Below are 12,213 nucleotides of genomic sequence, written 5' to 3'. Positions count from 1 at the left end.
TTCTGTTTGGACACACTGTAGAGGTGACTGCTTCTATTAATAATACAGATCTCATCCAAGATTCATCTCCTGCAGAATATCCTTCTCTCAGCCATTCATTACCTCATGTAGTTACAACAATGTTACTCCTCCTTCCAATGGTCAGACTATGGTTTCCGTTCTTCAGATCCAGATACCTGTGTGCTTGTTACAAAAATTATCCATGTTGAATCACTCTGTTCAAAATTCCCACCATTTTCAAACCATGGTTTTTCTGTTCCAGGATGGTCCAAGAACTTAAAAAAAAAAAAAAAAAAAAAAAAACCACTAATCAGAAGTGGCTTAAGACAAGATTCCAGCTTCATTTGCAGAATGAAGCTGAAGATTGCAATACTTGCAAATCCATCATTAAAAAAACCAAGGTGGATTTCGATATGGCGAAATATAGAAAAATTACAAACTTTGCTAATGGGAGTCGTGCTTTCTGGTCTTACAAACACTGTTGAGTGAAACTTTTGCTCACTTGTGCTTCTGGCTCTTTCTCATCCAAATCATAGCATTGCAACATAACCTAAAGGGAGGGTCAATCTGACATCATTCTTCTCATCTTACTCCTACATAGATGTTGAAGGCAAATCACCACCTCCTCTGCCTCCTATGGAACATTGCCTCATATGCCTCTTGCAGCCTTCCACGAAAAAGAACAAACTGAGCATCAAAAAAACAGCTTCCTGTTCTGATGGAATCCCACCAGTTTCTCAAGAGATATCCTGAACTAACACCAGTTCTTTATCTTTTATACACATTATACTCAGCTGAGATCCACCCAACAGCTTGGAAGCAATTCTACATAAAGCCAATTCCAAAAAAAGGTGATAACTACCATTCAACCATCAACCTACTACTCTCATCTTAGCACTGTCCAAAGAAATGGAGGATATCTGGAGAAGTATCATCTAATCAATAATAACAATCAATATGGATTTCGCCAATCAGGATATGCACAGCAGATATCCTGGTGTCACCCACATGCCATGAAAACTTTGAAGAAACCAATGGCTGTTGCATCTGACATTTGATAGGGTTTGGCATTGCAGGAACACCTTCCACTATTATGTAATAGTAGAAGGTGTTCTTTCTTCAGATTTTTCTGCAAATGCAGGTGTTCCTTGAGGCTCTGTTATTTCCAACCCTCTTCCTCATAATATCCTATTTACACCACACAACTGTAGCGTTTTGAACAGTTTTCTTCTTGGCACCTTGTCATATGTCGTTTCAGATCTACAAAACTTAAATACAGATCTTTGTTATATTCCCATGAGCTGTGCTGTTCTTAGGCCCAGACATGAGAGGTCTTGGGTGGCACACTTTAGAGCAAGGGTCGCCAAACTTCTTTGACCGTCGACCCCTTGAAGAGTTTCTTGACTTTTTATCGACCCCCCTCTATTTTACTATTATGTAATTATAATAGGACAAGCAAAAAAAGATGCTTATGTGAGTTTTTAGATTGTTTATTTTATAGTTATAGTGTTTATTGCATGTATAATATAGTATATATTATCATAATACTATTACTACTACTATTACTATCACTAGTAATATCACTGGTATTACTAGTGATATTAATAATCTACTGGTATTAATATTACTGGTATTACTGCCAGTCCTGCTCAACTCTTCAAAATAGAGAAGTTTAGTTCATTAATGAATAATGATTGAATTATAATATGTATGTTGATGAATTTTAGAACATTAACGCTCACTTGTATGTCGATGCGCGAAAATGAGACTGGGATTGAATACATGTAAGTAAATAAGAGTCGGCCTGGTTGGCTGAGTGGTTAGCGTATCCGCTCTCCAACCAATAGGCTGTGGGTTCGAATCCAGCGTAGGCATGGATGTTTGTGATTGTCTTCCACCTTCATACATTCCTTTACCCAAATATAGATATACTCTCCAATTATGGACTGGGTCACCATGGGAGCAGTAGACCCAAACCTCCTGCAATGGGAGTGGCTTTCACCCTACAGTGGGTAGAAAAATAGCCTGTTCATCATCATCATCGTCAACTAAATAAGAACCGCGCACGTGTTGCAATCTCACTCCCGCCGCACAGGCCAGGCAGGAACCACCAACATCCATTTATTGGTAAATACGTCATTTTGGCCTACTTGATTGGCCTCTAACTATTTTCATGACCTTGCTCCATCTTACAGGTCCTATTCATGTCACTGTTCCCACGATTCACTCTTAATTGCGTTGTCATTCAGGATGGAGGTAATCCAAGTTAACCGGATTAAATATTATCCATACAATGATGTCTTATATTTTTCTATCGATCCCCAATCGACCCCTAACAATGTTATATTGACCACTTTGGTGACCACTGCTTTAGAGGGTCACATATCACAAACACACACAAATATATATATATATATATATATATATATATATATATATATATATATATATATATATATATATATATATATATATATAAAGATCTGTTCTCACTGACCTCAGACCCTTTTTACAGTTTTGCTGATGATAGCACTCTCTCTCTACTCATCCTACTCATATGAAAAACCTTCTCAAGCTTCAAGATTATTTATAAGTACTCTAAACAATGATCTGCACACCATTCTGTAATAGGGCAACAAAATCCTAGTCACCTTCACCACTTCCAAAATACAGCTTTGCCTGTTTTCTCACAAAAAAAAACTTAATTATTCTCTACTTACTTTTGATAATACTCAACAGTCAAGACAGAAGATCTCGCTTCCTGGAAACAACTCCTACTCCTCATCTTTCCTGACACAATCACATCACTACCATAGCATCTTTTCCAGAAAACTTGGCATACTTTTTCAATTTCCTGTCCAGTTGCTTACTCTGTACAAATCTCAAGTCCGCCCAACCTTCGAATACTGTGGTCATATTTGGGGTGGTGCACCTAAGACTTCTTTAAAACATCTTGATGCAGTCCAAAAGAGAGTAGTTTGGTTGACTGAAACCCATCTCTCAAACTCTCTTCAGCCACTGTCTCATAGATGATCAACTTCTGCAGATTATTCCATGGTCACTGTTCAGCAGAGTATGCTCATTATGCTCACCATTTCTGCTAAACTTACAGGAACGTGAGCAGCAGCAGCTACCCACCATCCCTTTCCAGTTGAACTGCAGATTCACCAATCCTGTTATCCCTGATCATCTTTTACATCAGTTCTATGGTAGATGCCAGCTGCCTTTCTTCACCTACTCTCTACATGGGAATAAAAGGTGTCAGCTGATTTATTTTTTATTTTTTTTTTACTTCATTCTTGACCTCAGCCCAAACATGCCATTTATTTGCTACAGGTCTTATAGCCATCATGTGTGATAGTAACATAAAAAATAAATAAATAAAACATTTTAGTTATATTGACACAATTTTTATCGAAGATGGCAAATTAAATATGGAAATAGGCAAGTATGGTAAGAAGTGAACTGAATAAATTTATACAGAATAAGAAAGAAATTAGTCAAAACGCTCAACTAGGTATATACAAGACAGCTTTCAAACCAATTTTAACTTATGGATCTGATAGATAGATTAGAAACAGAACACTTGATCAAAGGCTGGATGGAGACCATAGATATCCAAGTTCTGAGAAAGATTAAGGGAGGTGAACAAATGGGGTCAATGGCAATATCATATTAAAAACCATGACATTAGGAAAGAACTTCACATTGCTGGCATTCATGAACCTGTTAGCAGAGCTATTCCGAGGTGGTATGGTCACCTAAACAGAATGGGAGAGGAAAGGATAGTAAAAAAAGCTTTTGGAACAAAACCAGAGAAAACCCAGAGTTTTGGGAAAAAACCCAAAGCTAGACCAAGATATAGGTATACTGATACTATATGATATGGCTTTTATAAGACCAAACTATATGATCAGATAATAGATTAATTTAGAGGAAAATTGTTGAGAGCAAGTAAATATGCTAACTTCATATAATATTATTATGAATATCATGTACACTCCCTGAGCATACATATCAGGAATTTGATGATGAAAGTGGTGAAAGGTGTGCAAATCATAGATAAGTTAATGAATAGATAGAATTTTTTGTTGTTGTTTCTTTTTTGCTTTTAATATCACACCCACACAATAATGCCATAAAACCTACAGTACAACAGTGTCAGGTAAAGTTTTTTCTTTTCTTTTTTTTTGTTTTTTAAACAGCTGGAGATCGAATAAATAGGTAGAATAAAAGATACTGATAGAAGATTAAAGGGAAAGTGTGGAAGAAGGGATGTCATACAGGAAGAGTTGGAAGGAATTTACTGAAAGGGGAAAAGATACCTGTAAATAAAATTTTTTGACAGGAAAATCACATGAAAAGTTATTTTATTCTTAAACTTATCTTCTCTAACAGCTCCAGAGAAGCATAACAAACTATGATATTAAGAATAAATTACTCTACTTGTAAAGAGAATAAACTGCTCTCTATTGTATGTCAAAATGCATATATTCAACCTACTTAAAAAGGGCAAACATCAAACTATCATGCCACAGCCCTTGGCTCAGTTCTCTCAAAAATAACAAAGATTATATACTTCTTCACTACCTAGAGGTCTTCTAATTAATGACTATCAATAAGGATTCCATTGGTATTGATCCATAGTGGATCATCTTAGCCAACATTCCATACTTCTGCACATAAGACAAGGAAAGGTTTGAAGATATTCCAATTTGCTCCTGACATTTTAAGAGCAATGGATCAAGTCTGACAAAGATGCTAACTCAATGTACTGCCATCTTATATACTGGTTTCGGCCCGCGAGTAATCAGTTTCCTCTGTTAAGATTTTTCCACCAATGGCTAAGAAAACCAGGGCTCTCATCTAAGTCCTTTCTACATCATTGACCATCTCTCGCCAGCCTTAATTTTACTATAAATTTGCTAACATCACAACATGCTCCATTCCTCAACAAACCTTGTAGCATATAAAGTTTCAAGATCTTTGATAATTAAGCCTTAAATGATGAACTTCTTCATACATATAAGCTTAATCTACCTCTCCACCAAAATATCACCCCTCTGAACATAAAGATACATGCTATTCTTCTTCTTCTTCTTCCATATATTATGGGCACTCCACAGAAAGAATAGTCAGAACAATGAAGGCATTGAAGTACAATCTCTGTAAAGCTTTCAAACTTCATAACAAGTTTAGTGTCCTTATCCACTCTGCCAGAGATCAATCCTCTAGTCTGTTCCAACTGCACATACAAAATTTCTTGCACCTACAAGGTAGTGGCCTATAATGGACAGACCAGAACATCTGGAACAGCATACATATAAATACATGTAAATCTAACAGACCATGTCGCAGACACAACCCACAGAAAAAAAAAACTATGCTAATCATAGCAAGTATAAGCATAACTGTTTTAAAAAAAAAAAATCTGCAGCTGCTCTGCACCTACATAAATGTGTGTGTGTACATCCACATAAGATATGGGAAACCATTATTCTAAGACATGATAGCCATGACTATTTAAAAGCACTTGCCCAGGATGAATGCTTAGGATTTTAGCCTGCATGTCTAATTATTTCCAGTTCCTTTCTGTTGTCAGCATGTACCAAAGTTTTATATTGTGTCCTTAATGATGTCTCAGTTACAGATACAAATACTGAGGTCTTTGAAAAGTAATTAACTCCTTCATGATGTGCTTCATTCCATTAAACTGTCAAAATAAATCACTCGTTATTCTGGAGTAAGGACAATCTCATCTAGAATGCTAACAAAACACAGTCTTCCCTGTCTTTTCATAAGACAGAGAGAGATCTCAATCATCCCTCCACACCACTTTTGATAACAGTCATTTCTCTAAATAAGATCCGAGTTCTTTTCTTGGTTGACTTGCAACCCTAACCATTCCTGAGACAAGTCCATGATATCCACAGCCATCTCAGCCTCCAAAACATTTAGTATTCTTTCCTGCACATCCATTTTCTTCTATGCAATTGATAATCCTCTACCAATTCCAAATGCACCTACCTTACAATACAGTTTTCTCATTTATGTGTGGGGAGGAGAGGAAGCCAAAAATGCTCTAAAAATCTTGATGCTATCTACTAGGGAGTAGTCTGGTTGTCCAATAATCATTCCTTCATTCCAAGCACTTTCTCATAGACAGTCTATTTCTGTTCTATGCCTTTTTGTAAATAATTTCATGAGTGCTGTTCAGCTGACTAAATTTCATTATTCCTCAACTTTCCTCTACCTCTATAAAAACAAAAAGCAGCTATGGTTCAATATCCAAATCACCCTCTTCACATGTTCCAAAGTGCTATAACTTCCAGCTGTTCAAGTAAAAAAGCATCAAGGTTCTTACTTTTTTTCTTTCTGACCACTTTCAGTAACCTCTCATGAAATAAAATCTAGAATTAGGATTTATGAAAGATAACATTAACTTACCAGCTGTTACTAAACTGTCCTGGTATGTATATTCCAACGACATCATTACACATTTCAGAAAGTTTTTTAGCCGCTGAAATAAAAAAAAATAGAATAGGTTACACTTAGCAATGAAATATTTAAAGCTGAGTGTTAACAATGAAATATTTAAGCTGAGAAGTTTATATCTCTTTAGTAACACCAACTGTTTTCTCACAACACAGCAAATTTTAAATAGAAATGATTTTTTTTTTTTCCCCTTCCATAAACGTAAACCATACTACACATGATTTATATGCATTTCAATCCTGGAAAACATGAACAAATAAATAATTAGACACAGAATAGATAAGAGAATAACTCATGAAGTTCAGAACACTATTAACTTTAGATCAGTGGGTCTTAACCTTTTTAGTGATCGGCATCCCCTTGAATCTAAAAATAAGTTCTCACACCCCCTTGAAAAATGTGTTTCTATTTCTTTATTTAGAAAATTACATCTATTGCAAGATAATTTATTTAATGAAGAATAAACATACATTCACATATACATACAAAACAATATCTCAATTTTTAATGGCTATGTTGTTGTTGTTGTTGTTTATTCATAATAATACTTTTGAAGCAAGGCTCCTTTTTTGAAAGAGCCACGCATAAGTCATGACTTGCATTTAAGTGATTTCTGGCTTTTGTTTTTATGTGCAAAAGTGATGAAATTCCATTTCACACAGGTAGGTGGTGGTAAATGGTAAAAGTGTCTGCAATGCTGCTTTTGCCAGTGTAGATAAGGTTCTAACTGTACCACATTTGTTCTAAGTCCAGTTTTTCAAATTCCATTTGAATACGTGCATTGGCTCGTATTTCAATAAGATGGTCTTTTATTAAATAGCTGTCGTCCATCAAATCTAGGTCAAAATTCAGAAACTTCTCTCGCACCCCTGGAAATGCTTTCTTACACCCCCCAGGGGTGCACATGCCCCAGGTTAAGAACCACTGCTTTAGATGGACTATACCTCCTTGTTAAGGTTGCTGCTGTTGTTGATGATGATACTAATCACTCACCTGCCTTAACTGTGATGCTGAAATGATTTAATGATGTCAAATTTTTGAGCAGATGATGAGCTGAAGAATTGTGAATGTAGTCTATCGTAAGCCAACCTGAAAATGTTGGCTTATGATAGACAGTAGTGGAGATAGAACCATCTTCCTTTCTTTGGACGTGTACATCCAGGAAAGAGATGCCCTGTGGAGATTCTTTTTCTAGCGGGAATTTGATGCGACGATGAAGAAGGTTGATTTTATCTAGAAGCAAGTGTAGTTCTTGTTCAGAATGACCCCAGACTGCAGAGACATCATCAACATATCGTAGCCAGATTTTTGGTTTAGGATTAAACATGAAATTTCCATTCAATATTTGATTGTTAAAGACATCCATCTTTTTGAAGATGCATGTCTTTAACAATCAAAGCAAAGTGTTCAGAATTCTTGGTAGTCGAGACTGTTAAACTTTCTAAAATCTATCACTATCTTCAGTATGGTGAGCAGGTGGATTAAAAAGTAGCTTATAAACTGTCTGTTTAGGATAGCCTTAGCCAATGTTTTTTTTTTTTCCCTTTCTATTTTGGTCATCATCAAATTCCTGCCATGTACCCTCAAAGGGTGTAACAGGATATAATAGTGCTACATGAAAAATTTACATCATTACTAACTTCCTATCTACAATTTTCTTCCCAATCAGTCTGTTACTTGTCAAGACTCCAACATTACCAGATCTTATATTTCTATCGTCTAAGGCACTTTGTACCGTATCAATCCACCTATATCTTGGTTTTCCTCTGGGTCGTTTTCCTGCCAACTTGGCAGAGAACACTTGTTTTGCTAATCTTTCCTCGCCCATTCCGTTTAAGTGACCATAACACCTGAGATTAGCTCTGCTTATAATATATTTTAACCCCAGATATATTTTAATTAAATTTCTATAACACGCTACTGCACGCATAGAGGGATTCCATTGTAAGCATGCACCCTAACTGTATGTGATTCCTAGTATTGTTTGAATTAACTGTACTGACGATGTCCTATGATACTTAGGATGAAATATTTAAATATTAAAAATCTTATTATCGTGGTTACGTGTGTATGTTTAGTCATGAATGCTCCACAGGTTTCATTATACAACCGAGTCTTATTCCTTCACGGGGAACTGAGAGTACAGAAGACAAACTTACTAGGCAAACTTCAATTCAAACAGGGTAAGCTACGTGTCAGAATCTCTCTTTTAAAAAAGTGCAGATAGGCTAAACTCATTCCCACGTTTACTAAACTAAAGGAAGTTATCAAATCACCAGGTGCTCATATTATCAGAAAGCAAGCCATTCCTTACTGCTTAATCAGTCATGACTTTTGAATTATCAAGTACATTACATCAAAAATTGCTACAATTGATTAAAAAAAACTGATCTCAAAAAATGTGGAGATCAAAGTTTGAAAAAAGTAATGCTAATCTACATAAAACTGTACCGACAATGTCCTATGATACTTAGGATGAAATATTTACGTATTAAAAATCTTATTATTGTGGTTAGTGTGTATGTTTAGTCATGAATGCTCCACAGGTTTCATTATACAAGAAAGAAAATTATTGCACTTCAATGGGAAACGATTTTCAAAATGGAAAATTAGGCAAAGTGACTCATTTGTACCAGTACTGCCATATAGTCTTTCCAAAGGTGCTGAAAGATTTATTTTAAAAAAGTAGTTCTTATTGGAAAAGGCTGTTTATTCAAAATATTGCTAGATTTCTGATCTGAACACAGATTAGTCATTACTAATACTATGCTCTTCCAGTATAAAAAAAATGTACATAACTGTAAAAAAAAAAACACAAGAAATAAGAAATATCTTCAGAGAGAATCAGGATAAATGAGTATAAGGGGAGGGGTGGATTGAAATTGAACATGATCACTATAGCTTTAAGCAGAATAAAAATAAGGATTGGAGAAGAATAGTGAGATGGGTTGTATGGGCTGTTTTAAATTGCAGCCAAAACAACTATAGCTATGATGCCAGTACATTATGGTTGCTAAATACACGTGTAAAATCTCTCATGAAATGTGTAACTTAATCATGTTCACTTTTGCATGCTTTTCCTAAGATTGCACTAAAAGAAATGTCAAATTTTGTCTGTAATAATTTTGTATTGTAATAAGTTAACCATGAGCCTTTGTTAAAATAATGTGGTGCATGATGTCATTATGTAATGCTATTAACTCATGTCCATATCTGACAATTTCAAAAAATGCATGAAGTATGATAATCATGGACGAACATCAATACATTACCATATATAGAAGTTTCGAGAGACAAGTGCATGCATACAATGAAAGTCCAGCCTTTTTATAAGTCAAATCATCGAGAAGGACTTTGTTTTAAGGTTTTCACCTTCACTTACCAGGGTCCACCGCCACATGAGATCTGCTGCTGGTAATCAAAACAGGAGTGTTGTAGGTTTCTGAATTTTCTACCTGGGTCTGCCGTCATGTGAGGTCCAATGTCAGGAATCGAAAAGAAAGAGCTGCAACATTGCCGCCGTGTTACGGGTCCTATAGAGCATGGAATAATCGATGACTTGGACAAAGAAGAAATTTGGCAGGAAATCAAGAACAGACCAGCAAAAGTAAAGAAAGACAGGAAGGAGTACTTACGTGTGAACAAAAGATTCGTGTAAAAAGCAGTGCTGAATAAGAATTGTAAGTAGTTATATATGTGATAATTCCAAACAAGAACATACATCAAGTGTGTTTGTTTATGGGTACAACAAGATAATGTAAATTGATATTCATATGTTTACTTATATGACTAGCAGGATATTCTAGATTGCAATTTAGCTTTAAAGGAAGTAAATCAGAAATAAGTTTGAATTAGGAAGAATTGAAAATAACAAAGAAACTGTAAATATTCCTTTTTGATTTAATTAAATGTTTGTGAACAACACATTGGACTGAGTCTGTCAATGCACTATCCTGAAAATTTCAAACCTATGTAAGATAAAGTTTAAGTAATCAATAATCAAGCCACGCCTAGTTAAAGATAGAAATTAACATAAGAGGAGAATACAAACAATATCTGCTTTGTCTTTAGTTAAAATCTTATAATCTCGCACTCAATACATCGTCTAACTGGCGCAGTCGTAAAAGAAATAAATTTGTTAGACTATACAGCATAAGGACATAACATCTAGTAGAAATAAATAAATAATGGCAGTCGACCATTTATAACATCTCACAGAGTTTAACCAAAGAACAAATAAAGACAAAGCAGGGTAATCGAAATACAGAAAGTTTATAACACATGTTCTCACTCTGAAAATCACGAAAAAACATCTTGATTTGCATGTAATGCAGAATAAAAAAGGTTAGTTACTGGGAGAAAATAATCCTGCATCTGAATATCAGGTCTGTAAACTCTCCTTTAGTCAAAAAGCCCTTATAAAGGTGCTTTTGTGATGGAATATGAATCCAGATCTTTTCAATCAAAAGGTACTGTCATTACTAATGACATGTGGAGCTATGGAGGCTCCTGGAATGGTAAACAAAACAGGCTGTTACACATAAGAATGACAGGAAAAAGACCCAGAAGAAAACCAAGATACAGGTGGACTGATGTAAGTAAGCAGTGCCTTAAAAGAATGAAATGGAAGACCTAACAAATCACATTAACTTGACAGGAATCATTAGCAGGAAGGTTGAAATAACAAAAACTTAAAAAGTGTTGGACTATCATACCTGTACACCTCTTGAAAGTACATATCAAATGGTGATGATGTGGTAAGGTGAATAGTCATTTAAATATTATTATAATATTATTTGAAGAGAGAGAGAAAAAAAGATCAGCTGAAATACTATCTAGCAGTGTATAGGACAGTTCAAACCAATCTGAAATGTCCTATAAATTTGAATTTATCATCCAGAACTGAGAGCTGGGTTAAAAAGCAAAACAGCTAATGCAGATTGGAGACTATGCCAAGCCATAAAAATCAGAGATTCCATACTAGAATCAGTATTAAAATGAAGATAGAAGGAAATGACTATATTAGCATAACAAGAATGTGTAAGGGAGTCAATCTTAGATAGTATTGTCTTTAAAAAACTTGAGATGAATTACTAGCAAAATAGGTATGCTTCAAATTAAAATGGCATAGGAAATAAGCAGACTAAGATTTAGATAAACTGGTACAGTTATGAGCTCCTTATAAAACAGTAATGTAAGGGCCAACTGACATTATCACACATTTCACAGGTAACTGACTAAGTGGGAAAAAAAAAGTAATAAAACTGTGTTGGACTTCCATAGTATCCCACACACCACCTCTTAGGATATGTCTTAGTACGAGAATATACACTCAACAAAGTAATGTGAGCAGCTTCACCAAAATCAGTATGTGTTCACAATAAGTTTAAATTTCCTCACTTTCTTTTCCTTCAACATCATTACCATAACAGAAAATGAATAATCAACTCTTAGATGAATACAGTTTATAGATTTGTCATGAATTAACACACATTACTTTAGCTCTTGAATCTTAGCAAAGCTCAAATCTGAGCACCGCCCAAGCCACTTCGTGTATACAATTAACATTGACAGCCTCATACTTGGTGATAAAATTATGTACCACCTGAAGACATGCAATGAGATATACAGCCTTTTGATTGTAGAACAGATATGATATCTGTTCTACAATCAAAAGCTCAGCCTACCAGGCCAACAATTATACTCAGAATTTATTAA

General features: G+C 35.1%; 1 protein-coding gene across 1 annotated transcript in view; it reads right to left on the bottom strand.

Annotated features, from left to right (window-relative positions):
• Positions 1-12,213, bottom strand: part of nonC (serine/threonine-protein kinase Smg1) — a 1,124,353-nt gene that overhangs the window by 995,898 nt on the left and 116,242 nt on the right. Inside the window, exon 8 of the mRNA XM_090398044.1 lies at positions 6,448-6,520. Coding sequence (XP_090254170.1) covers positions 6,448-6,520 — 73 coding nt within the window. The remainder of the gene's footprint in view (positions 1-6,447; positions 6,521-12,213) is intronic.

This window comes from Typopeltis vanoorti, chromosome 9, assembly GCF_054136105.1.
Source record: "Typopeltis vanoorti isolate ZY-2024b chromosome 9, IOZ_Tvanoo_1.0, whole genome shotgun sequence".
Classification (NCBI taxonomy): Eukaryota; Metazoa; Arthropoda; class Arachnida; order Uropygi; family Thelyphonidae; genus Typopeltis; species Typopeltis vanoorti.
Note: the sequence above shows the minus strand (reverse complement) of the source record. Positions and strands in the feature narration are given on the sequence as shown.